General features: G+C 52.2%; 1 protein-coding gene across 1 annotated transcript; it reads left to right on the top strand.

Moving 5' to 3' along the window:
• The first annotated feature begins 4,623 nt into the window (after nt 1-4,623).
• CACNG1 (calcium voltage-gated channel auxiliary subunit gamma 1) lies at nt 4,624-16,775 on the top strand. The gene is made up of 4 exons (XM_004749119.3): nt 4,624-5,059; nt 13,933-14,007; nt 14,884-15,021; nt 15,324-16,775. Exons 1-4 carry the CDS (start codon nt 4,825-4,827, stop codon nt 15,548-15,550), a joined length of 675 nt encoding a protein of 224 aa, XP_004749176.1. The 5' UTR covers nt 4,624-4,824; the 3' UTR covers nt 15,551-16,775.
• The last annotated feature ends 11,010 nt before the right edge of the window (nt 16,776-27,785 follow it).

Raw genomic sequence — 27,785 nt, 5'->3', positions numbered from 1 at the left:
GCCGCATAACAAATTACACCAGAACTGAGGGGCGTTAAACAACCATGAAATATGGTCATGGATTCTTATCTCTGCTCGACAGAGAGAGAGGATCGGGGTGGTTCATCTCTGCTCCACTGTGTCTGGGGCCTTTTCTGGAAGACTCGATGGCCGGGGGCTGGAATCATCTGGAAGCTTATTTGCTCACATGTCTGGCACTTGATGCTGGCTATTGGCAAAGATTTTAGCTGCAGTTTTCAGCCTGAATGTCTGCACGCGGCTTCTCTGTGTGGCCTGAGGTCCCTCACAGCACAGTGGCTGTGTTCGAGGGCCAGTGTCCCCAGAGCAAGAGAGAAAGCTGGAAGTCTCAGAAGTCACTTCCACTGCGTGTTAAGGGTGAAGACAGAGAAAAGCCCACTTGAGCTGAAGGAGAGAAGAAACAGTCCCACGTTTTTGACAAGGTGCTGGAAGAACACGTGGGCACAGAAATACTTCCGTGGCCATTTTTTCAGAAAATGAAATCTCCCCTCCCCTCACCCCCATCTCTTGGGTACCCTGCTTGGTTCCAGGCTTCTTTCCAACCTCTGTCTCCACCATGCCCTCTGGAACCCCCCACAGCTCCACCTCCTGGGACACATGAAATGACCCTCTCTCCTAAGCACATGCCTTCCCCTTCCCCCCTCCCCCCACCCCGTCCTCCCGGTGAAAGCTGTCCCTTCTCCTGCTGGAGTCCCCTGCCCAGGTTCCCAACATGACTTTCTTGGCTGTGCTCAGCCCCATACTCAGACCCAAGAGAGGTGAGGATGCAAAGGGAGAAAGGGAATCCAAGGGACCTTAGGGTCCGGAGGGAGATGGGGCCCCCACGCCCGACACAGATATTTTTAAACTTGCAGCTTCTAACAAAACTGCGGGTACGACCTCAGGAACAGAAGTCTGTGGTCAGAGAAGGGTATGAACTCATGTCCTTGGACTTGCAGCAGCAAGAGAGGGGAGTATGGGGGATGCTGATGCCTCTGGACCATTATTCCTCCACCTTCCTGGGGAAAAGCCTTCTCTGAGGGCCTGCGGTGGGCCCCCGAGCCCCTTCTCCTGTCATCTCTCAAACGCTTCCTGAGCATTCCTTCACATTCTCCAGAAGCGCCATCTCTTCACTGCACATCTGGTCACCGTCAACATCCGTGGGCCGGCCACCCCAACTCCCTGCTCCCACAGTTCTCCTTCCTTCGTGCCTCGGAAGACCTTTGTCTCTAACCTGGATCTTGGCAGCACCCCTGACTGTCCCCCCGCCCCGTGTAATCTTCCGGGACAGCGCCCTCCTCTCTGACCCCAGCAGCCAGGGCTCCAGGCCTTCCCTCCCTCACCACCACTCTACCTGTTCTCCAAGCCTCCAAGGGCCTTGACTGCTCTATAGTCTCCCAATGCATCAGCCTCCCTGGTGGCAGGGCCATCAAGAGTTACCATTCAAGGTCATCCTTGCCAACGCCCTCCATTCCCTTGGACCCTTCTCCTTCTAGCTTTTCCCCCTTAAAGACCCCAAGCCTCCTAATCTCACTTCCCATCTTCTCCTGCACCCGAGCCGCACGGTGATGCCAGAGAAAGTGAAGCAAATCGTAAACCAACACGCATGTGGGGAGAGAGCGACCTCCAAGGCCTCCAAGGATGTCCAAGTCCTAATTCCTGGACCTGCGAATGTGTCACTTTACCTGGCAGATGTGATTCAAGTAAGGGTCTTGAGATGGCGAGCTGTTCCTGGATTAGCTGGGTGGGCCCAGTGTCATCACAAGAGTCCATCTAAAGGCAAGAGGGAGTTAGCGCCTCAAAGGAGACATGATGACAGGAGCAGAGGTCAGCATGGCACCATCCTGGGCCTCAAAGATGGAAGAACTCCCCGTCCCCTGGGATCATAGCATGGAATTGGGGGCAGCAAGCCTGCTGCAACAGAGGGTCTGAACTGAACAGTGGAGGGAGGCAGATGAAGTGGTGTAAAGAGGTTGGACCAATCGGGTGGCGCCGTGCTTTTTTATAGTATCTTAAGACCAAATGCCCAAGGCCATGGCGCAGCCTAATTAAGGCTGAGCTCAAAATTAGATCAGCACATTGCTGGGGAAGACTTAATCGGCCCCTTCCCAGGTGTGCCCTGGCCCCAACTCCAAATGAGGTCCACCTCTGGGAGATCTTTCCTTCCTTCCCCTAGTTATGTCTGGCCCTTCCTGGGGAAAGAGGAGTCATTTGGGACACATGAGAACTGGTTCATCTGGACGAGTAAAATATAGACAACCCCCGTTTCGCTGAGTGTGATATATCTAAAGATTGTAGAAAATGTTGGATCTCACGAGGCTGCTTCCTTTTGAACTTGACTGCAGGGGTAATGATGATGCCCTCCCAGGGTGTCCCTCTGCACCTTGAGGCAAAGTAACCATTGGTCCAAGCGGTCTGGGTCTGCCCCAGGTGCCACTGTTAAGGTCTCTATGGTCTTGAACAACATAGAAATGTCCTCTGGATTGTAAATTATTTGAGTTTCTGTCTCCTTCTTTCAGTTCATCTGTCCACCCAGCCATCCATTAGTCATTCAACAAACATACATGAATTTCCATCCTGGGCTCAAATCTGGGGGTGTTCTCTAAGGGCACCCAGAATGAGCATGTTGTCTCTACCCTCCAGAAGCTTATCGCCCATCAGAGAAAGCTGATACATTTGTGGTCTGTAAGTAATAGTAAGATCACCAGCCGTCCACGACAGCCTGCTCTGTTAGCTCAGATAACAAAATACCAGAGAATGACTTAAACAACAGAAATGTACCTTCTCCTGACTCTGGAAGGCTGGAAGACTTAGATCCGGGCGCCAGCCCGCTTGGGTTCTGGTGAGTCCCCTCCTCCTGGGTTTTGCCGCCCTGAGTCCTCCCGTGGCAGAGAGAAAGACAGAACAAGCTGTCCGGTATCTTTTCCTTTAAGGACACTAATCTAATCCCATCACGGGGCCCCATTCCCAGGCCCTCATCTCATCTAACCACCTCCCAAAGGGCCCCAGCTCCAAATAGCCTCACCTCGGGGTATGGGCTTCAACATCTGAATTGAGGGGGGATATGATTCTGCCCACAGCACCTAGCACAGGCTACGCTGGTAAAGAGCATGATCGCCGATGCTCGATGATGCTCGCCAGCTCCCCAGCCAGCCGTCACTGCCCTCATTTAAGATGCAGGAAGGCAGCTTAGGGAGGCTGAAGAGCCCAGCGGGGCAGAGCAGGCTCTGATCCATGGCTGGCCACTCCACTCGTCCCCTCCCCCCCACCCCCCTGCAGGCTGGTTCCCCAGAACGCTGTCCTCCGTCCATGCCCTGGGAAGGGGAGGGCCCCTGCAGCAGGTGCGGTTGTCCCCCAGCCCCGCCTCCCAGCAAACCCCAGCAACCACTAGCCCAGCAAGGTTCTAGAGAGCAGCCTAGCACAGGCGGCCTGGCAGCAGCCTCCAGGAGCAGACGTGGTCTATTTGGAGGAGTTTGGGGAGGACGACTCGCCTGCAACCCCTGGAGCTGCCCACATGGGGCAGGTTTACACACAAAGGCCACGTCAAGAGGAAGGGGCCATCCGTCTTTAATGCTCTGCTCCCTGGGTTGGAGGACTCAGGACTCCCCCTGCTGCACAAGCCTGCCCCCCACTGAGGCCAGGAGGTTGGGGGCAGTGGGGGGGGAGCAGAGGCAGGGGGCAGGGAGAGAGGGAGGGCAGGGATGCGGAAGGCTGAGGGAGGTGCTCTGGCAGGTTCAGCACCTGGATGGGGAGGCTGGTCTGCACCGTGAAGGGTGAGCGGAGACTGCCCCCCACCTGCCTGTTTTCCTTCCGGACCCAGTTGGAGGTATGGGAGGAGAACTGAGAAGGAAAAAGCCGGGGGTGCCTGGGTGGCTCAGTGGGTTCAGCATCTGCCTTGGGCTCGGGTCATGATCTTGGGGTCCTGGGATCGAGTCCCTTGTGTTGGGCTCCCGGCTCAGTGGGGAGCCTGCTTCTTCCTCTCCCTTTGCCCCAGCCTGCCCCACTGTGCACTCTTTTTCTCTCTCTCTCGCAAAAAGCAAATAAAATCTTAAAAAAAAAAAAAAAAAAAAAAAAAAAGCAGGCAAGAAAGAAAAGGAAAGAGCGTTCCCACGCCGGGCACGGCGCTGTGTAATGCCAGGCCCAGGAATGACCAGAAATCTTCCTGCAGTCTGGGGACATACTAGGGCTCCAGACATTCTGGTAGGGGATCCCCAAGGTGTCCCTCGGCAGGATCCTGAGTCCCCCCCAAGCCTCCAGGACAAAGGCCCACTCATACCCGCCCCCACTGGTGACTGGCCTGTTGAGTGTGAGCGCCCACCAGACTGTGGAACCAGTGAACCCCAGGGTCCCCTACCCCCACCCAGCAGGGCCGCCTCCTCCTGGAGCCCAAAGCAAGCAGATCCTCACACACCTAGTGTCCCGGTGTCCTAACCCTCACTGCCTCCAACTCAGGTGTCCTGAGTTGCCGACAGTGGAGGTCTCAAGCCACCATCTAGAGCCTTCTCTCCTGGCCCCTCCTTGAGGTATTTTAGGTCCCAAGAGGGAAAGAAAGCCCTGAAACCTGAGGACAAGCTATCCTTGGTGACATGCCTGAGGTGCGCATTAATAGAAGCCTCGCTCAGGCCCCTGACACGTCTGGGCAGCTGCTCGGCCCCGTCTGGTGTCCCTCAGCCCCGAGGCCAGCCCCCTCTGGCTCAGCCGGATGCACTAAACTTAGCTTCTACCCCTGACTCGGTCTTCGCCGCCACCTCCCCAGCCCAACTGCCACCTGCCTGGGAGACACTGCCACCAGACCGTGCCCAGGGCACCCACTCCTCAGCCACTGCCATGTCCCAGACCAAAGCGCTGAAGGTCCGCGCCACCCTCTTCTGCATCCTGGTGGGCATCGTGCTGGCCATGGTGGCCGTGGTGACCGACCACTGGGCCGTGCTGAGCCCCGAGGTGAAACACCACAATGCCACCTGCGAGGCGGCCCACTTTGGCCTCTGGCGGATTTGCACCAAGCGCATTGTCATGACTGACAGCATGGACAAGACCTGCGGACCCATCACCCTGCCTGGGGGTAACGTACCCACTCTGATCCTGTCCGAGCCCAGCCCTACCCTGGGAAAGCTGCCCGTGGGAGAGAGGGCAGGTCCCCCTGCCTTGGGACAGCAACAACGCCCAGCCCTCTGTGCGGGGGGAGGAGGATCGGAACTGTGTGCGTTGAACTGGAGGCCAGAGCCGGTCTGTAAACTGAGACCGTTGGCCTCGAGCTCTTTCTGTACTGCAGAGGGCTCCGGCTTTCCGCCCCAAACACAGGGCTGTGCAGGTGGGACCAGAGGCTCAGGAAAGACTCCGTGGCTCTGCCCCCCGTGGGGGCCTCTCATCCACTCTCTCCCTACATGGACAGGCTAAGTGGCCGGAGGGACCCATGGGCACTTGCGTTCCGTACCCCCAGGCTGGATCGGCCAGAAAGTGCATACGGTGGGGCACACAGGGGAAACGCAGGGCTCCCGGGGATTGTTCTTGAGAGTTTCAGGATAGCCACGGTGAAGGCTGCAGCCAGGTGAGGGCTCTCGCCTGACAGCAGAGGCCACACCTCTGTGAAGCAGGACCTGCTCCTAGACCTGCTTTTTGTCCGAACCATCATTCCAGTGCATTCTCTGAGCTCAGACCCCTGCGGGGTTGGGAAGCATAGCTGCTGCTAAATTTTAAGTGTGTTCCTCAATTCCTGCCCCCACCCCCAGGGGACTGAACGGCACGTCAAAGGTGGGCTCCTTGTCGGGAGCACCTGGTGTGAGGGTGACCAGACAATTCTGCAAATGGGGAGCCCCCCACATTCACAGCAGACAGAGCCCATGCTGCGGAAAGAGCCCTGCATGGAGAATGGGAGGTCTGGGCTGTCACGCAATGCCCACAGCCCCCCAGTGACTCCGGGGTCAACAAAGCCCATTGCAGCCTCTGCTGCCTCCTGTAAAACCCAGGGCTTGGGCTCAGCGACATCAAGTCCCTTCCAGGGCTCCCCGATGTCACTGTAAGGTGGCAGTGGACCAGCCTGAGTACTGGGACCCACCTGATTTCCAGAATCATTCCCCCTGCGATCAGACTGGGTGTTCCTTGAAGCCTGCCTTCTGCGGAAGTTGGTGCTAAGTCCCCGGAGATCTCGCAGTCTGTGTGTGGGACAAAGGAGCCCAAACCCCGTTCCTCCACTTGTCTTTTTCCTCCTCCTTTCCCTCCCGCTGGCTCTAGAAAACTCCAGGCTTGCTCATATCCCCCTAAGATACATGGAAGCCTCGTAAATACCCAGCTGTCTTAAAAACACTGAGTCCCGGGGCTGAGGGCTTTAACGGACATGGACATGTGCTTGAAGGGTATCTGCATAGCTCCCATGCCCACGCTTTCAGCCGAGGCCGAGCATGCTCGTAAACAGACGCATCCCTCAGACAACTCCCATGGGCAGGGCAGGGCAGGGCAGGGTGAGGCAGGTTCTTGCTGGCCCATGCATGGGGAGGCACTGCTCCGGTCCAGTCCACCTGTCCTCAGAAGCACCTGCCTTTTAAAAATCTGGTGAGTTTATAGAGCAGATGAGCAGGGAACTGAGGCAAGCCCGTACAAGGAAGAGACTAACAAGCAAGAGGTTAGCGACAGAGGACCAGCAGGCATGGTTTGGCCTTGAGCCTGACCAGAGTCCCTCTCTATGCCTTCTTCCCCTGGTCCAGAGTGAACCCTCCCTCCCACACTTGTGAGCCCTGCCCTACCTGCCCCCTCCCCGCGACAAGCTTCTGAAGTATGTTCCTGCCTTCTCCCCTCTCCTTTCTCTGCAGATGGACACCTTTTTCCTTCCCCACCCACTTTCCCTGTGCTCTGTGAGATTACTCTCTGCTGGAGGGAGGAAGAGGGTTCATACATGTTCTCTCAAATCTTATTCACGGCAGTAATAACCACAAACACCAACCTAGCACCATCTGCCAAATACTGCTTTCAGTGCCTTCATTTTAACTTTGAACAACACTAGAAAAAATGGCAGAGTAAGAATCTCCAAAAGCCCTCTTCTCCATAAAAACAAGGAGAACTCTGGCAAAATTGGTCAGAATACACTCTTTCAGAACGCTGGAAATTAACCAGCCTTGCAGTAATCCAGCGAGTGCTTCTTTGAGAAAAATAGGTGAATTGCAGTAAGAACGGGGAGTTCTGTGATACTTAAACTTGCTCTATTCCTGCTCCCCATTCCCCAACTCTGGCATAGGCTTGAAAACCAACAGCCTGCAAACGCTGAAAGTTTAGCAGCCTGGCAGCCCCCAAAGGGGACAGATGGAGCTGGAGCCCTTTCAAAGCTTCATTCCTGGAGAACTGTCATTATCTGATCTGTCTGGGGGTTCCCTGGAAGTCTCTCCCTTGCAAGGCTGTCTTTATTCGACCTGACGCTGGGCTCAATCAGTGGAAACAGTCTTTTTCTTGGGGGTATTTGTCAAAAACAATTAGAAAGAATTGTTTAATATTTTTAATTAAACAAATGTTTAATTGTTTAATAGCTGTTTAACATTGCTTCCTGAGGCATTATACAACGGTTAGGGCAAAGAGGAGGCTAACCAAAAAAGCGAGAGAATGAGATGTCCATAGGTGGCTTTGAGAAGCTCCACCATGTTCCTGAGAATTTAGAAGGCCTTGTGCGTAAGCGTGCTGTATGGTGTACAAGGAAAGGCCTGAAAGGGTCCTAAGCTCTCACCTTGGGCTGATCTTGAGGCTGTGGGCAAGCAGAAAGTGCAAGCTAAGGCAAAAATATACGCTGCTGAGTGGAGCACTTAGCTCTCTGCTTAGCACAGAGCCCCTCAGTAAAGACTGGGAGATGGATTCATTCCAAGCATTTTACAAAATGTGATCTGGTTCCCAAACTACCTGAGCAGAGATTTCAGTGGTCCAGCATGACAAAGGAAACAGACATTACAAAATTAATTAAAGTCGCTCAACAAACAGTAGCAAATGCCAACAAGAACAGACCCTAGGGAAAGGTGGGCCTCTGATTTCCAGAGTGGCTCATCATATTGTTTAAATATTCCAGCTTTGAATTTAAAGTTAAAAAAAAAATCACAAGACATGCAAAGAAGTAAGACAGTATGGCCCATACATAAGGAGGAATAAAACCAATCAACAGATCCTTAAGAAAGCCCAGATGATGGACCTACAGACTTTAAATCAGAATACATTCAAAGAACTAAGAAAAAGTCTAAACAACAAAATATGAGAATGATGTCTCATAATAGAAATTATCAATAAAGAGATAGAAATTACTGTAAAAGGATGTAATAGCATGAGTTCAAGCCCCATGTTGCACTCTGCCCTGGGCATGGAGTCACTTAAAAAAAAAATACTTTGGGGTGCCTGGGTGGTTGTTTAAGTGTCCAACTCTTGGTTTCAGCTCAGGTCATGTTCTCAGGGTCATGAGATCAAGCCCCACATTGGGCTCCATGCTCAGCACAGAGTCTGCTTGAGATTCTCTCTCCCCCTCCCTCTGCCCCTCCTAATTGTGCGCTCTCTCTCTAATAACTAAATAAATCTTTGAAAAAGAACACACACACACAAGAAAATAAACAAAAGTACCTAATAGAAATTCTGGAATTGAGAACTATAATAATTGAAATGGAAAATTCACTAGAAGGTTTCGAGCACAGATCTGAGCAGGTGCAAAAAAGAATAAGTGAACTTGAAGATCGATTGATTTTGATTAGCTAGTGTGAGGAATAGACAGGAAAAAAGGAAGAAAAATGAACAGAGCCTCAGAGACCTGCCGGATAGTATCAAATGAGCAATATATGCATAATGGTGGTCCCAGATGGAAGGGCGAGAGAAAGCAGGAGGAAGCAGAAAAGCAGAACAATAATGGCTGAAAAGTTTCTAAATTTGATGAAAAATATTGATCTATAAATCCATGGTGCTTAACGCATTCTAGTAGGATAAATCCACACCTAGAGGCATCATGATCAAAACTGCTGAAAGATAAAGACCCAGAATCTTGGAAGTAGCAAGAAATGACTCATCACATACAAGACATCTTATTAAGGTAGGATTTACAGCTGATGTTTTTCCAGAAACCATGGAGGCCAGAAGGTAGTGGGATGACAAAGAGAAATAAAGATGCACTCAACTAATCCTCACAAAATCCTCTATGAGACCTGTACTATTATCATCATTCCACCTCACAGATAAACAAAATGAGTCACAGAGAGGTTGAGTCACTTGACCGGGGTCACCCAATTACCATGGCAGAGCAGCTAGAGTTCATGCCCCTAAAATTCTCCTTCTTGGTCACTACATTAGACTACTTCACAACAGCCCAGTAAGGAGGCTCACATTCTTCAGGTGGTTCTCATTCTACTTGTGCAAAAGCTGAGACTCAGAGTGGCCTTCCCAAAGCTAACCTGGTCACAAGTTCAACACCCAGGGCTCAGATTCAGAGCCCCTTGTCTCTCCAGCCCACTGCCATACAATACCCCCCACGGTACATACGAACACAACTCCAAAAAGCTGCCAATCCAGGCAAACACTTAGGAGGTCAACTTTTGACATGACATGGTTTGAAAGATGCTCAACTAGGAGCTGGTTCCATAGAGGAGACTTTCCAAGGTCCCATTGAGCCACAGAACGCTGGAGGCTCTGAGGACATAAATTGTCTAATTTGGTTTTTCCCACAGACCCAAAGAGCTTAAGAAGAACGGTCATGCAAAGATCGACATCTGAGGTTAATTCTAACACCTTCAGAGTAAGAGTAGGGCCTTACCCCATTGTCAGGAGAGGCTGTCTGTCTGAAAGCCCAAGTGAATCACCCCAGAGGGGACATCCCCTGCTTTTGGGTTGGGCAGAATGCTGTTTGTCTCAGGCTCTATCTCTCCAGGCTAAGGCAGCAGACTGCCCCAGTACCCCACTTCCCATATGGCCTGTCCTCTTCTCCAGTACCTAGTGCAGGAACTGGAACCATAGGAAAGAGCATGAAGAATTTCAGGGACTCCCTTTTCCATCCACATGAGCCCATGCTAGAGACCCAGGCCATAACCAGACACCCCCACCCCCCCGCAATAGAACAGCAATGCTCTGACCTTCTGGGCTTGGGTCTTGGGGATCTCTTCAATCCACTTGACAAAAGTTCTCAATCTGAGTGGTAAGGGGAGACAGAGCACAGAGAAACCACTATTGGGAGCACCAAGAACTACTTTTACAAAAAAGGGTGAAGACAGCCCTGGCATTGATGCAAATAATAAGTAAGTGAATTATTTTTTTTTCCAATGCTTAAGTCACTAGTTCCCTTAGTTTTGTGTCAACCAACAAGGTTTTTTTTTTTTTTTTAAGATATTAAAGTCTGCATCAACCAGCACTGGGTACACTGATACATTCTCAATGATAACCCAGAAGTACCCCTTAATCACAGAAGTTATCCCAACTATCAGAGGAAACCTGCATTAACTTAAGTTCAGGTTAGAGTCAAACATGCCTTTTGTTGTTGTTGTTGTTTCAAATGGGCAGTTAGATATTGTTGTGTGTTATCATTCCCTTAACCAGAATGCTTGTTTAGCCAGGACTCTCCAACCACAGTCAAGCTTAATAGCTGAATTCACCATATTATTTTTAAAGATTTATTTTTGTTGAGAGAGAAAGCAGAGGAGAGGGGCAGAGGGAGAGCGAGAGCCTTAAACAGACTCCAAGCCCAGTGCAGAGCCGGACATGGCATTCAGTCTCATGACCCCAAGATCACGACCTGAGCAGAAACCAAGAGCTGGACACTCAACTGAGCCACCCATGTGCCCTGAGTTCACCATATTTTTAAAGGAATAACCTACTTAAATTTTTAGACCACTGAGTCTTATGACGGTATATGACAGACATTTCTGGAATACCGAAAAATAGAAATACAAACATCAGAGTCGCCATGGGCCCTTTGCAGAGACAAAGGAAGCCGGGGAACTTTCAACTTCCTGAGTATTAGTCCGAGATCATCACCCTGACATTGGAATCGCCACTGACTTGATCCAAAGCACTTGCTTCTTTGGCAAGCCCCCAGTGAAGGGGCTATCATCCATGAAGACCAAGCTCAAAGCCCTGAGCTTTGTACAGTTCTGACGGAAGCTCAGGAAAGGCATGGAAGGACATCAGAAAGGCAGAAGCAGGAGGACTCAGAACCTACACAGTTGTCAGAGAGCTACCACTGCCCTTCTCCTCCAAGCCCCTCACCTGTGACTAAGTGGCCCACACCAGACCTGTCTCTGGTGTCCTTCCTTTTCAAGCTGCTCTCGATGCTGAGTGTACCCAGAACCCTGCAGACAAAGGGGCAGAAGCGAGGTCTGCCCACCTCAGCGGGACACTGCGCAACCTTTGGTGACACGGGCAGATGCCCAGCTTGATTTTTCCTGAATGAGCATCTTGTTGGTGCTGGAAGTGTCTGAAATGGTACCTGGGTCTAACATGTCCCCCAACCCCTGCTGGAGTCATCAGGGACCATGAAGGGGTTTGTGGTCTTATATGGGCAGCCATGGGGCCCTCGAGCTGATGTTACCCCAAGGTTCAGGGCAGAAGACACTGGCCTAGCTCATGTGCTAAGTTCAAGAGAGGGGACAGGGTTAGCCCAACCATTCTCTTGCCCTAAGCTCAGCCCGATCAGAGAGCAGCGGAGCCTTCCGGATGCCTGGTGTGGGAATCCCTCCCATTGGGTGTCTCCTATTCCACACAACGTGATATCATGTAACAGGGGAGGAGAGGGAGTAGGAGTGTCCCTGGGTCACTGAAGGGGAAAATCTCCCCAAGAAAATCCACAGGCAGGCTTCCTCAGACATGCAGCATCCCACTATGACCCCAGCTAAGACGGGTTTCATGCATACGGCGGTCTGTCAGGCCGGAGCCTGCCACCAATCTGGGGTTGGGGGGAGGCTGACAACACTCCCTCGGCGACAGCAGCCCAGCAGCCCGGAGCTGCCCAATAGCTCCATGCTTTGGGCTCTGATGGGCCTTCATCTCACGGCCCTTGGCTCCAAAAGCTTTTAACTCCCGGATTGCGAGTAGTCAGGGAGGCAGCTGACCGTGAAATACACTTGAATCCAGTCAATTCTTTTCAGAGGGTTTTCAATGACAACTGAAATTGGCCCTTAAAGAATGAAACAGAAATGGTCCTTTGTCCAGAGGGAGACACACATGGCGACTTATGACAGAGCAAGAGCCATTCTGAAGCAGTGATTTAAAAGAATCTAGAGCTAATAATCTAACGAATAGAAAAGAGCTGCATTATGTTTTAAAATAGCACCGGAAGCTGTGAGAGAGAAAAGAACAGCATTAATCTGACATCACCGCCTGGCATTCAGACACTCCAGGTAACTCTGCTCGAAAGGAAAGTGATTTAAATATAGAAGCTCAGAGAGATGGCTGTTTACCTCGCAGAATATTTACTGCTGCTAAACCCGGCTCATCTCCAGGGGTCATTTCCTTCTCCATCATGGGAGGAGCAGCAACCCTGACACTGGGGGAAGGGGGGACTGGGAGGCCATAGGCTTAAGTGGCAATAAGATGACTTAAGTCACATAGAAGAAAGCCTGCAGACCAATGAAAGCTATGATTTGGCAACACCTCTGGTAACTTTCCAAAGGACACCCAGCATCAATAATCATCTCAGTAATTTAAACATAGCCTGAAAGTGAAGAAATGAATGCACAACCTAGAGGCCATCTAAACGAGGAGTGGAGGTGTTTTCTACGGAGCGTCATGGACCCACAGGAAGAAGAAATCAATGGAGGGCCTCACACAAATAAAAAGCAACCCAATTTAATTTTTTTAAAAAGAAACATAAAATAATATATATTTTTAAGACAACCATTCACCTACTTCCTAAAAACAGAGTAAAGGATATTAAACTGTACTCAATAAGCAGTATGAATATCCTCTGATGTCAAGTTACAAGAGAAATTAAGGGTGAAAAATGGAAGAGAAATTATGCCTGAAATTGTGTTTAAAACCAGCATGAATCTCTTTGTTCTGAATCCTTCCTCTGGGCCCCATCAAATCCAGATTTTTAGTCCTGCTGTTCACACATCTTCTATAGAATTTTTGACACTAATCCGCTAGAACAAGCATCTGCCAAGGGAGGTTGTGTCTGGTCACAGGTGTGAAGGGTCTGATGAAATGACATAATGGTCGCTCACATTTGGCCCTTGAATGGAAGTTCCCTACCCTCCACCCAAATCCATCCATTGGTCCACTCAGAAAATCTCTCTGTGGGGCATTTTAAGAAACCTGGAGCAGAGCTTTCCAAACTGGGTGAGCATCAGAATCTTCTGGAAAGCTTTTGAAAAACATCACTTGCTTCACGGTCACACCCAGTGCATCAGGATGGGCCCGGATATCCATAGCAAAGACAGCCCTAGATGTTGATGTGATCAGGCTTTCTCAAACTCAGCCCTACTGATAGACTGAAGCCAGTTAATTCTATGCTGTGAGGGGCTGTCCTGAAGTTGCAGGGTGATTATCAGTATTCCGGGCCTCTATCCTCTACATGCCAAGTTACCCCTGACAGTTGTGACTCCAAATGTGTTTCCAGACCTTCCCCAACAAGGCCCAGGTGAGAACCACCATCTGGCCCTTTGTAGCTGGTATTCCCTGCCCCCCTCCCCGGAAAAACCTGTTCCTGAGCCTCAGTTATCCCATCTGCCTAATGGGCTCACTACCCCCAGTACTCTGCCCTCTCCACTCCATCAATCTTTGCTTCCTGAAGATCTCCTAGCCTCTTATGAAACCCCCTTATCCTACTGAAATTTTGGTGTAAGGGTGGAGAAAGATGTTTGTTTTGGCTCAGATTCTGGGTTTAGGGTGAGAAGGGCCCCTGGGGGGGGGGTGATATCACACTCACTCTCTCTTGGTGGAGCCTCTGGCGGGTCTGCCGGCCTTCGGGCTCAACTCACAGGCTGTCTCCCTCCTTTGCAGAGAAAAACTGTTCCTACTTCAGGCATTTTAACCCAGGCGAGACCTCGGAGATCTTCGAAGTCACTACTCAGAAAGGTGAGTGGGGTGGGCGAAAGCAGGGAGTGTCGGGAAGAGAGCCCCCAGGCCGGACGGCTGAGCCACAAAGTCATTTGACCCAAAAGCCCTGTCTTCGCCGCCTGCGAGGGAAAGCGGCTGAGCCTGACGCTCTGCGCTCTGAGAGCACAACCCCAGTGGCCGGCAATCCGGCGGGAGCCTGGAAGGAGACGTTTCCTGGAAGGCCCCGCAGTCGTCTTCCTGCCGGGCCTGGGGGAGGCCGGAGTGACCGGGAAATGGAACAGGACTCCAGCGCCCGGTGCTGGTCTTCAGGGCGGATCAGAGCCCGCGGGGAGCTGATTCCCTCTGTCGCCTGCCTGTACCCCGCCCCATGGGGGGAACCCTGGGAGCAGTCCAGGGGGTCTCGGAGCGCATGTGCCGCAGGGACCTTCTCGGCACGGCTGTGGGCACACAGCGCGCACACATGAGCATGCCCGCTCGGTCAGTCTCCGCACATGCGGGGCGCGCGCGCGCGCACACGATCACGCACAGGGCTCTGGAACAAGCCACACCTGCTGCGGCTGCTTGCCGCCGAGGCTCCCTGGCTCCCAAGAAGCTTTGTGCTCCAGAAAGGTCTGCGGCCACGTGCGCCCCCGTCCCCACCGCGTGCTGCCAGGCCTCTGTCCCCCACCGAGGGGGAACCTGTAGCTTCGCCACTACCCCCACCCCGGGAGTGGGAAGGGGGCCTGTTGTCCCCGCTGTGTGACTCTGAGTTTGGGGTTTCGTCGCGGACCCTGGGGTTTCGTCTCGGGACCATGGCTCCCGAGAGCCATGGGCACAAGGACGCGCCGCACCAGCCGTCCGGCCGCCGAGAGGCCGCCGCTGAGCCGCGGTGCCGCGCCCGCCCCTGTCCCGCAGAATACAGCATCTCGGCCGCCGCCATCGCCGTCTTCTGCCTGGGCTTCATCATCATGGGGACCACGTGCGCGCTGCTGTCCTTCCGGAAGAAGCGGGATTACCTGCTGAGGCCCGCGTCCATGTTCTACGCCTTCGCAGGTAGCGCGGGTCCCCTCCCCACCGGCCCGGGCAAGGGAGCGCGGCCGCCGGCTCTGCGGCCACCAGGGGGTGGGGAGCCAGCCGGGCCGAACCGCAGCCCCCGCCCCCTCGGGGACGCCGATCCGGGCCGCCTGTGCGCTCTGCGCCGGCATCGGTGGCGCGGAGAGCCAGGCTGGTCGCCAGCACCGACCGGAAGGATCGAGACGCGGCTCACGCGCGGGGCGGGCGGCGGGCGGGACCCCGGCTCCGAGCTGGGCCTGGGCGCTCTCGGCACCGGCCCTGAAGGTCCCGCTCCGCCCCAGGCCTGTGCATCTTCGTGTCGGTGGAGGTGACGCGGCAGTCGGTGAAGCGCATGATCGACAGCGAGCACACCGTGTGGATCGAGTACTCCTACTCCTGGTCCTTCGCCTGCGCCTGCTCCGCCTTCGTCCTCCTCTTTCTCGGCGGCCTGGCTCTCCTGCTCCTCTCCTTGCCTCGAATGCCCCAGAACCCCTGGGAGTCGTGCATGGATGCCGAGCCCGAGCACTAGCCCTCCCGGAGCCCCAGCCCCAGCCCCGCCTTGGGGCTTTCCCTTCGGGAAGCTGAGCCTGGCCCAGAACGTTCTAGAGAGGAGGCGGGAGATTTCCCCGTCCTCGGTCCCACCTACCCCACGACGTCCGCTGCCTCTTCCATCTCTGAGCCCTTCTCTGGGCTGTGACAGGCTCCCCTGGGAATCCAGCAAGTGGACATGCCCGGGGTGGGAGGGGGACAGCGGGGCTGGCAGGTGCGCAGGTGTCTGGTGAGGACCCACCTTCCCCTGGACCTGCACGTGGGCCTCGCTGAGCCAGCTGTCTTTAATAAGCAGGGTCCAGGTGTCCTCCCTGAGCCCTATAGGGACGCCCTGTGCTCATTTGCCAGTCCCGGTGCTGCCTGTGCAAATAGCCAGCCCCTCCCTCCTTCTCTGGGACAAGACACCCTTTCCAGTGAACTGAACGTTCCCTCCTTGGTTTCCAAGACACCTGAGGAACATTTTTTAACTGGGTAGAGTCTGACTATGTTTGAAATAAAAGCTCTTTGAAAACTTACCTTTTCCTTGCACCTCGCATACAAATTGCTTGGTTGGATTCCTGACCTTAGATGGCCCAGGGGCCCCATGACCCTGACGTGGGAAGAAAAGCATGTCCCCCTGGCGTTGTTCCCTACTTTTGTAGGGAAGCAGGTGCATGATGGGGAGGGGGGGGGTGACGGGATAACGGGGTCTTGTTTACCAGTAAGACTTAGAGGTTCTGAATTCCAGCTTGGGTCGCTGGGCCCTGGGATTTTCTCTGGGAGAAACCAGAGACAATCTGACTAGGCAAGGGTGTTAAAAATAAGGAGGGGTTATTTCCAGAGCCCCAGCATGCCAGCCTCCAAGTGCTAACACAGCACTCCAGCGGCAGCACGACCCGGGTCTGATTTCAGATGCTGGATTTTTGTTGCAATGAACATCAGGAAGCAGGGCTTAGCAGTTAGACACCTAGGGTCCCCCGGAGTGTCGTAATTTACACTTTCTACCTTCCAAACCCCATCCTTTTCACCCAACCCTCAGAAATGGGAAGTCAGACACAGGTGGCAGAGGGGATCCCCGTGCTCCTTGCCTTGAACACGCACCAGCAGTCCTGGGGAGCCCTCATTCCTCTATAGCAGGGGTGGCAAACTTGGCTGGCAGGGCCACACCTGGCCTGCCGCCAGCTGTGATATAGTCTGCAAACTAAGAATGGTTTTTACAATTTTAAATGGTTTTTAAATATCAGAAGAGGAGCGCCTGGGTGGCTCATTGGGTTAAGCCTCTGCCTTCAGCTCAGGTCATGATCTCAGGGTCCTGGGATCGAGTCCCACATCGGGCTCTCTGCTCTGCAGGGAGCTTGTTTCCCCCTCTTTGCCTGCCTCTCTGCCTACTTGTGATCTCTCTCTGTCAAGTAAATAAAATCTTTTTAAAAAAAACAATAGAAGAATATTTTATGATATTTGGAAAGTACTTCCATTTCATTGGCCGTATAATAAAGTTTTATTGGAACTGTCAAGGAAAAAATTGCTCAGGGATGCCCGGGAGGCTCTGTTGGTTGAGCGTCTAGCTTGGTTTGGCTCAGCTCATGATCCCAGAATCCTGGGATCGAGCCCCGCGTCGGGCTCCCTGCTCAGCCGGAAGCCTGCTTCTCCCTGTGCACCCTCTGTCTCTCTCTGTCCCTCTCTGTTTCTCATGAATAAACGAATGAAATCTTCTTTTAAAAAAGAAAAGAAAAAACAAATCACTCAAGTGGTAAGGGCGTATTTTAATCAGTAATAAACTCTTGCAATAGGGAAGAATCCGGTATAAACCGTGACAAGCCGTCTGGCTCACACTACCTGACCCTTTCTGGAAACAGTTTGCTGAACCCTTTTCTGGAGTAACTGTACACTAGTCAGTCAGCTAATGCACCTCTCGCTGTTCCCGTCGGTGACAGGAGAGCCAAGAGACCTATTCGTTCTTAGAACAATTTAAAAGGAAGAAGCTAGGGGCGCCGGGTGGCTCAGTGGGTTAAAACCTCTGCCTTCAGCTTAGGTCATGATCCCAGGGTCCTTCCATTTCGGTGTCTGTATAATAAAGTTTTATTGGAACTGTCAAGGAAAAAGTGACTCAAAGATGCCTGGGAGGCTCTGTTGGTTGAGCGTCTGCCTTGGTTCGTCTCAGGTCATGGTCCCAGGATCCTGGGATTGAGCCCTGCATCGGGCTCTCTCCTTAGCAGGGAGCCTGCTTCCCCCTCTCTCTCTGCCTGCCTCTCTGCCTACTTGTGATCTCTCTGTCAAATAAATAAATAAAATCTTTAAAAAAAAAATAAAGGAAGAAGCATGAGTCTGGGGACATCTGGCGGGTCTCGTGGTAGGGCTTGTCCAGATGCCTCCCTGTTGTCTCGGGGGTTTGGGCTGGGCTTGAGGGGCTGGCCCGGGAGCCTGGGGGACAGAGAGCACAGCCCAGCCTTCTCTGCAGCCCTGGGCGGTGCAAATGGCTGGCACATGATTGTGAAAGCAAAAGGATCAAAGAGAGCAGGGTGACAAAATGTCAGGAAGCCAAAGCCGGGACCTGCAGAGAAGGGGGGTGGGGCAGGTGAGTCCTGGAGGACAATGCATGGCCCCACGTGGCCCTACAGCCCCCCGTGGGTCACTGTCCCAAAGAAGCAGAGACAGAACCCGAGAGCAAACATGCTGCAGGTAAGAGAACGGGAAAACACAAGTCTGGGCCAGCCAGGGAGTTCGGGCCGCAGTTTAGGAGTAGGAAAGAAGACAGATGACCTCATCCCACAAACTCCATTTTGGAAGTCAGTGTTATCATCGGTGTGCATTTTACACCCTTATGTGGGCGCCCGTGTTTTCCGCACCACAGACCCCCTCTGAGTGGAATACCAGCCGAACAGATCATGTTTGGTTTCCCAGGACTTGAACTCTTTGGAGAGTTTCCTAGGTGCACCCGAAACTGCTTTGCACACAAAAGCATCCGAGGGAAGCTGGCAGAGACCCACGCATGATCGCATCTGCTCCAGCTTCTGCCGTGGGGAGAAGTATGTCACAATAAGGCAAAACAGAGCCCTATGCCAAAAGAGAAGCAGAGCCACCAAACCAAGGAAGGAAAACGGGCTTCTCTCCCCGGCCCACTGACCTACACTTGCCAGGAAGGTGGTCGGTCCACAAGGGGTAGTCGGTCCATCTTCCTCTGCTTGGGTCCGGCTGGGGACCCTGCAGGGTATCCCCTGGGGTGCAGTCAGACCACGCTCTGAGGACCCCCAAGCTAAGCTATCACACAGGGCTTCCACCCCCTCCCTTGGGTTGTGTGCATGTCACCGCCACCGGATCAAGGTCTCACACACCTTCACTCTCTCGGCTCTTTAGAATTCACTGGATTCCCTGAGGACCCAGGACTAGCCATTCGGTTATGGAGAAATATTTGCGTGTGAGATTTCTTTTTTTTAACTGTGGTAAAATACACAAAGCATAACATGTACCATCTTAACCATTTTTTTTTTTTTAAAGACTCATTTGCTTGAGAGAGAAAGAGTGGTGGGGAGGGGTAAAGGGAGAGTCTGCACTGGGCGGGGAGCCTGACACGGGGCTCCATCTCACAACCCTGAGATCACGACCTGAGCTAAAACCAAGAGTCGGACGCTCAACCGACAGGCACTCCCCCCACCATCTTAGCCACCTCTAAGTGTGCAGGTCAGTAACGTTAAGCACATTTACATTGTCATGTGACCCATCTCCAGAACTCTCCATTGTCCTGAACTGAAACTCTGCCTCTACTAACCAACTCCCTGCTCCCCCCTCTTAAGCCCGGGGTAACTACCATTCTCCTTTCTGTCTCTATGAAGTTGGCTACTCCAGTGGAATCATACAGTTTTTGTCCTTTTCTGTCTGGTTAATCTCACTTAGCATTCTCCAGGTTCATCCACGTGGGAGCCTGTATCAGAATCTCTTTTCTTTTCAAGGCTGAGTAGTATTCCACTGTATGGCTGATTCTACCACGTTTCGCTGATCCATTCATCCGCTAATGGACACTTGGGGGCTGCCACCTTCTGGCTCTTGTGAATAATGCTGCTGTGAACATGGGTGTTCAAGTGTGTCTTCATGACTCTGTTTGCAATTCTTCTGGATATCTACCAAGTGTGACATTTCTTAAGTCAAAACCATTGCAGTGCTGTGAATTGTGTAAGACTGATGATTCACAGACCTGTACCCCTGAAGCAAATAACACATTATGTTAATTTTTTTTAAAAAAGGAAAGGAATAAAAAAAACTATTGGAGGGCGCCTGGGTGGCTCAGTGGTTTAAGCCGCTGCCTTCGGCTCAGGTCGCGATCTCAGGGTCCTGGGATCAAGTCCCATATCGGGCTCTCTGCTCAGCAGGGAGCCTGCTTCCCTCTCTCTCTCTCTCTGCCTGCCTCTCTCTCCATCTACTTGTCATCTCTCTCTGTCAAATAAAAAAAAAAAAAAAAAAAAAAAAAAAAAAAAAAAAAAAAAAAAAAAAAAAAAAAAAAAAAAAAAAAACTATTGGAAAATATCCATGATGAATATTATATTGAGGCTTTACGTGAAGACGGGATCCAAATTATTGCTTTGTCCTACTGTCATGCTCGTGAGGCGTGGCATCACGGGGAAAGTAGCCACAACCGTCCCCATGTACACAGGAGAAAACTGAAGCGAGGCTGCTGCTTTGCCAATGTCTAACCAGGACCCTTTACCAGTCAGTCCTCACCTGACCTCTGTCCAGTAACCGGGGCAGGGGAGGGGAGACATCTCACCCTCTCTTTGGCTAACTCATAGAAGGTCCTGGCCAAGCGGTTTGGTGCTTACTAATCCCTCCTTGAGACTAAAACTTTCAAGGACCCGGGTCTACCTCTATTTTTCCTGACTGCCACAATAAAGTTGGATTTTAACCCCATCATCCTGCAGCAATATTTCCCCTGCCAGCGTGGCCTGTCCCATTTGGATCAAATATTTTATTTACAAATTCATTTCTAATTTATACCCTGCCCACCTTCAGAAAAGATCTGAAGCAGAGGCAGGGACTAAGAAACCCACGACGGGGAACGTATCCATTACACTGATGGCTGCTGTTCAGGTAGGGATGCAGCTGCCTACAGCCCCCTCTTGCCCACATTTCATGGTGACCCCTGTTTGCAGCCTCTGAGGCCATAAATCCATCCCCACACAAGGCATGGCTCCTGCAGCAGCATTTTGTACTTTGAGCCTCTGCTCCTTCTAGAAATTCCCCGTATTTTTCTCTTTACCCTCTTTTTCTTTACAGGGTTCATGCTCTTCCCACCCACCCCTTACGCTGGCGGGTTTCCAAGTCTCCCATCTTCAGCCTCCTCATCCCACATGACAGTGGCTGAGAAATGTCACCCTTTCCCCAGCCCTAGGCGCCCATCCCAGCCTGTGCCTCCTTCTCTACCCCAGACCCTCCAGAGCACCCCAGACACAGATGTCCAGACCCAACCTCTCACTTCTTAGCCAAACCTCCCCTCCATTTTTTGTTGCTTCCGCTGGATGGCGTCTTGCCTACCCGTCCGCCCAAGCCACGAACTGCTGTCGATCCTCGGACAGACTCCCGGCTTGCTCACCGGACAGCCCCCCGGCTTGCTCACCAAGCCCGCTTCACAGACCCTCCTCCTGAAGCGACTCCCAAGCCCACGCCCTCGTCTTGGTCCCTGGCCGCCGCCCGGGCCGCCTGAGGCCAGGCTCCGCCACCCTGGGTGCTCAGCAGTGGCCACCAAGGGAGACTTTTCCAGACACACCCGGCCGTCCCCATCTCTCACATACGCGATGTCCTTTGCTTAACCGAGTATGCGCTTCCAGACCGTCTCCATTTCCTTCTGATGCTGTAACAAACCACACAAACTCAATGGCTAAAAATAACACATTTATTCTCTTACAGATCTGGGGGCAGAAGTCAGAAATGACTCTTACACGGCCCAAACCAAGGTGCTGGCAGGGCTGGCTCCTTCGGGCAGTCCGGGTGGGGACGTCCAGCTCCTAGAGGCCGCCTCCCTTCCCTGGTGTGTGCGTCATTCCGACCCCTGCTTCTGCCATCACGTCTGCTTCTCTGACTTTGGCTTGCCTCTAATTAGGACCTTTGCGCTTGTCCTGGGCCCGTCCAGATAATCCAAGATAATCTCCCCATCTCAAGATCCTTAACTTAAATCACATTGGCCAAGTCCCTTTCTTTCACAAAAAGTCCCAGGTCCCTGGGGTTAGGAGGAGGGCCGAGGGTCTCCGGGCGTGAGGATTCGGATGCGGACATCTTTGGGGGACCACAATTCGGTCATCGCCGTTGCGTGCCAGCGGGAAGGCGGGATCGCGCCCGGTCCCGTCCTTCAGGAGTTGACAGTTCATGGTGGAGGATTTAAAACTGAAGAGCCAGGGGTTTGGGGCCGGTCTCGGCAGCACAGAAGGCGCAGGGCCTGCCCCTTTCCTGAACCTACTATTCCACAGGGCCCCGCTCAGACATCACAAGGTGGCCTGTTCTCCCTCATGCAAAATTCATGCTTCCCTCCTTCTTGTGCCCTTGACCCTGTGCTCACTCACGGTCCCATGACTGACCCCATTCCGAGCAATTTGCCGTGTCTGTGTGCCTTGGCGGGTTAGAAACTCTTTAAAGGGCGGGGCTCTACTTTCTTCGGAATGATCCCAGCAGCTAGAACCTTCCCAGCCGCTAGAACCTTCCCCACAGCCAGTTCCTCCAAACCCTCCGCGTAGTGCCCCATAGACCATGCTCGGTGCCCACCCCCCCGGGCTGCGCTGGTGACCCCCGGGCCGCGCTGGTGAGTGGGGAGGCCACGGAGGAAGACGGACAGGGAGGCCTCAGGGAGCCGCTCGAGGTGAGAGCGAGCTTGGCAGAGCTCTGGTCCCCGGGCCTCGGGTGTCCGCAGCCGGAGTGGTCGGTCCCCGCGCTCGGCCCAGGCTGCGGGGCTCCGGGTGGAGGGGGACGTCGGGGCCAGAGCCCTGCAGACGGCAGCCCCGGGGAACAGACAGGTTTCCGGAAGCGCTTGACTGAAAGGCTCAAAACTACTTGTAATTACGCTGGATCACGCACATCCCCGCTCCCCACCACCCTCCCAGAATAGTTTTCTCTTCTGCCCTGTTAGCAGCAGCGGCCCAGGGGGATGATGTGAGCCCTCACAGGCCTCCAGGGTCACCCCGAGGAGGAGGAGGTCTGAGTCATCAGAGAAAGCCCGGCTTACCCACCTTCCAGCCATTCCCCGTTACTTTTGTCTCGGGTTATGTAACCGGCTTTCAGCCCGGTCAGGAAGCTAAAAGGATTTGAACCCTCAAAACCTTCCCTTAGAAGCGCCTCCGCCCAGAGCACCCACTCCCGTTCAGCTTTGTAAAAACACGGACACGTCTGGCTTCCAGACGGATGAAAGCCTGAGCGGCAGGTGGGTTTGGGGGAGCGGCACAGAGCCACCCACTCCCTGACTTCGGCCCCTTCCCTCCTGGCTCCCTCTCAAGTCTTTCGCACACAAAGGGGACAAGACCCTAAAGACTAATTAGAACATTTCCAAGTTCCCCTTGCGAGGTCTCCAAATTGCCAGGTGCTCCGCTCATAGCTAGATGCCTCGAGACTGCGACCAAAAGGCAGACACCCCATTTTCTCCTCCCCTTTGCTTGGCCGGGGAGCCCAAAGCCCGCCAGCCACGCCCACCTTCCAGAGTCCTTTGTTGGCTCCTCCGAGCACCTCGCCAGAGCCACGTTCTTCCCGGGGATTGGCATCACAGTTTCCCGAAACAGTGGCTCAAATCAATTTGTAGGGCAGCAGTTTTAATGAGCTAAGAGTGGGATAATGCCATGGATTTTGCAAGCTGTAGCTTCTGTTCAATCTAATTACCGCCCTCTGTGGATTTATGACCAACCAGAGCTGGCTTTGGACGACAGGGCATTTCATCACTTCCCCCAGCTCTGCAGGGCCGGTGTGCGCTGGTGGACTGGGACAAGCTAAAGCAGGCAGCATCCATCAAAACTGACATGACCAGGGCACCTGGGTGGCTCAGTGGGTTGGGGCCTCTGCCTTCGGCTCAGGTCATGATCCCAGGGTCCTGGGATCGAGTCCCGCATCGGGCTCTCTGCTCAGCAGGGACGTGCTTCCCTCTCACTCTCTCTGCCTGCCTCTCTGCCTGCTTGTGATCTCTGTCTGTCAAATAAATAAACAAAATCTTTTAAATAAATAAATAAATAAATAATTGACACGACCGTGGTGAAGTTGTCAAAGGAAAGGTTCCGACAGTCCTACTTGCTAAGACACCAAATACTGGTGAATGCTGCTGCTTTGTCCCTGCTCTGGGAGATGTGTGGGGCGGGTGGGGACGTCACCACGCAGGACAGCTCATTCCTCCAGCTCCCCAGGCCATCACTCCAGCCCAGCTGTCACCTGGCTGCGCTGCATTGGCAGAGGACATCAGTGCAGAGGGGAGTGTCTCGAAGTGCCACTCGGATCGAAGCCCGGGAGCCGGCCAGTTCTGCGAGTGTTCGAGGGCCTGTTATGTAAAAGGCATAGGGCCTGAAGGTGGAGAGGTCACAGGACACTGTCTCTGTCACCCACAAACTCACAACCCCCTGCCTGTGAAGCACACACTGGGATAGCAGAAGGGGAAGGCTCGATCGCATGCAGCGAGAAAAGGGGGCTGATTCCAACTGCTGGGGTTTGCAGAGTCTCGAGCAAGCAGAGCGCCGCAAAGGGGACCTGGGTTTGGAGGCAGGAGTGCCAAAGGCATGCTCCAAAGTACAGAAGCAAGGATGCCAGGGGCTCCTCCTGGGGGGTGGGGTGTGGGGGGGAATGGCAAGTGGTCTGATTTGGTCTGCCCTATGCGGTGCCTGGAAGACGGGGTCGGGGTGGGGAGGTGCCTCCAAAGTCCAATTAAGAAATTCAGGATGTCACAGCAGACCACTGAGGGCTTGTCAGAAAAAGAGCACCACGAATGGGTCTGCTTCAGAAAAGTGAGCCTGGCTGTGGTGGGCAGGACGCACTGGGGCAGGACGGGGTTCTTCAAACCAGAAAAAAAGGACTTCGGTCCACCAGGGGGTTGTTTCGTTTGGAGGATGCTCTGTGGGCCAAGCAGCAAAGTCCATTTCAGACCAAGGGACCTAGAGCAGAGCCACTTGGAACCACCCACGTGGGTGTTTGGATGCTGCAGTTCAACCAAGCTAAGGGCAGACAGACAACCCTGCGCCCAGCACGGACCGCTAAGCCAACTTCCTTCCCGTCTCCGTGCTTGACCTGCTCTCCCTATGCCATGTTCCCACCTTGCAGTGGTGATGAAACTGTATTTTCCCGCGAACTTTCACACTAATCTCATTCTCGGGACAATATCCTTAGAGCACCGAAGCGACACAGGGATTAACATCTGGGGGTCTTATTTGCATTTTCCCACTGAAGACGGGGCCCGGCTTACCTCAACGAGAGCAGACAGCCGCTCGGGGAGTCCTCCAAATCCATTTGATTTATACGTAAAGAGGTGTTTCTCTTTCCAAAATCCAGAGACGATTTATGTCATGTGGTATCAGCGCAACTCAAAGAAAGCAAGATACCCAGCTTAAAAACTGATTTGCTGCAATGAGTAAGGATTATAAATTGTCCTTTGGAGAGGCTGAGGGTCCTATCCACTTAAACATTTACAAACTTCAAGCACAGTGTAGTCATGTGAGATTTATGGTGCCACACTAATAGGATGTTAAAAATAAAACAGCCAGGGCCCACAACATTCTGCGACCTGCTAATGCTTCTCAACATCGCATCATGGCTGATGCAAAGAGTTATTCCCCCAGCGAAAAAGAAGACCCTGACTCAGGGTGATTTTCTGCACAGCCAGCATTTGGGGGTTCAGGGGATAGTTGGATTAATGCTTGTCACACCACTCTGTCATGTATTAGTATTACACCCATATCATATATTGACGCAAACTAGGTTTATAAGTTTTGTAGTTAACTCTGGGCTGCACAAGCCCAGCATTAAAGCGACCTTGGTGACTCTTCCCAGTTCCTCAGATCTGCGTTGAATGGCAACTTCTCTGAGACCGGTACATTTTGTCACACCTTGGGCCCTCATAAATATGACAGGCCTTTGCTACCGCTGAGGTTTAAGAGATTTAAGTCAAGTCACAGATTTCCAGAAACTGGTTCGAATTTTACAAATGAACACTGAGCTGTTACTGCGGCTAGTTTCATGGCTAGTATCATGAACGAGGTCAAGGTGCCGTGCCTAACTTCTGGCAGATCTTGGATCCTAAAAGTAAAAGAAAGCAGGGAATTGTGGTTCGCACGCAATAAACCAATCTCCAAATTATTAAAAAGGCATTTTATTATAAATACATTTTAGTTGTAGCAGTAAAATACATTTTGTGTTACCATGAATCTTTTAAGACAAAAGAACTTCACTGAGACAATGATCACAATGTAAGAAGTGTAGACCCCGCACCCCCCCACCCCAAAATGGAAAAGTTGTTCGAAGTAACCAAAGTGGATAAAGTAATTCCGAAACCAGGTTAAAAAAAAAAAAGAAAATGACCCTCCCCCCAAAAAAGGAAGAAAATAAAGACCCTGGAGAGTGCCTTTGGGGCTATTTTATGGTACAAAGTCATTTTCACTTTAAAGGATAAACTCTTTAAGTATTAGAACCTCTCAGATGAGGTATCATTCACTGTGAAGAAAAAAAATAATCATTATAATTTTGCCAGAAATTAAGATTATTAGATGGCTGCACAAACAGGCCTGGGGAGAGCCTTAGACAGACCACCTCAGTTTTATAAAGCCTCCCTCTGGAAGACTTGCCAAAATAAGACCCCGTATGGATTTGCTAAGTAACTGATTGCATGACATTAGCTAAACAAAGTTCAGATAAGAACTGTATTTTTTGAAGCATTAAACACACACACACACACCTGTCACTAATAACAGGACCCATTCCAAAATGCAAAACCCATTACCTTTATAATTTAGAGGAGAGGTATTTTCATCACCATATTTACCTAGGATACAACTACTATATGTAACCAGTACCTTCATGGGTTCCAAAGAATCAGGTCAGATGACGGGCACAGAAAAAGCGGCTACAGTACAGTGTCCTATACACGAACCGACAGGAAGCAGGCATGGTCTGGATCTATGGAAATCCAAGACCCTTCCTCTGGATGGGAGGGGAGGACTGAGAAACGTTCTCAGGCGGAACCCACAGGTTGGGACTTCAACCTAGGAAGAGAGAGGTCTTTGCATACACGGCATCATGCAAAGCCAAATGTGAATCAACCAGAGCTCCCTGTGGGCTGGACACGGACAAAGGAAACTGTGCTGAACGTGGACACCATCTCCGCGGAAGGGTAATCAAGCCTTTCAAGGAGGAAGTGCTGTGGTTGAAGAATTCCAAAGCTGTGCGTTCTCTGATGCTTATCATGGGTACTTCTACACCTAAGTCATTCTAGAACTCTATTGCTTTCAAAGTATTTTTTTTTCTCCTCCTAGTATCTCAGTAAATTCAAAGCCAAACTAAAAGCCAGAGTCAGAGCCCGATACCCCTCAAGCTGCAGTCTGGGGGGAACATTACCAACAACGACAATAATATGTAATTATTTTAAATATCCAAAGACTTTCTCAGTTTCTTTCTCAAAAATACCTTGCTCATACATGCGCACCTATGGTTTATGAATAACTCATGCTTCGTCGTCGGTGTGGATCCCCCCAGACTGTTGTTGCAAACATATGTAGATTTGTTTTAAGTAGGAAAGGAATCAGAGACAATTACCAATTTTCTGCCATCTACAACACTTGAGGCTCCCCTAATGCTTGCTGGCAGAGAATCCAGCATAACTTTGTTAACCTGAGAAATGCATCATTTGAAAAGCAAATCCTTTGCCTTTGAAGTCCCACAGCCCACTACCCCCCCCCCCAAAAAAAGCTGTAAAAACCACAAACACATTATTTGGGGATTACTTATTGTTTTTAATGCTCCACATCACTGCCATCCATCGTAGGACTGGGCCTCCTGTACCGTGACACTCTGATGGCTCCCTTTCACAATCCTTGTCTCCATGTGTAGGGACCAAGACCAACGCTAAGCCCACCAAACAGATGCACAGCTTCCAGAACAAAGCCCAGGCTGCAGGGTACACAAAACCAATCTCGGCCTAGAAACGAACGAGCTCCTGCACCCTAACACGGGAGAGTAGCACAGACTGTACTGGGGGTGGGCAATGCGGGGGAGCGATGGCGGTGGCCAGCCCAGAGGCTCTC

Source organism: Mustela putorius, unplaced genomic scaffold, assembly GCF_011764305.1.
Source record: "Mustela putorius furo isolate JIRA1106 unplaced genomic scaffold, ASM1176430v1.1 tig00000487_pilon_pilon_pilon, whole genome shotgun sequence".
Classification (NCBI taxonomy): domain Eukaryota; kingdom Metazoa; phylum Chordata; class Mammalia; order Carnivora; family Mustelidae; genus Mustela; species Mustela putorius.
This window is presented reverse-complemented; position numbering and strand designations above follow the sequence as displayed.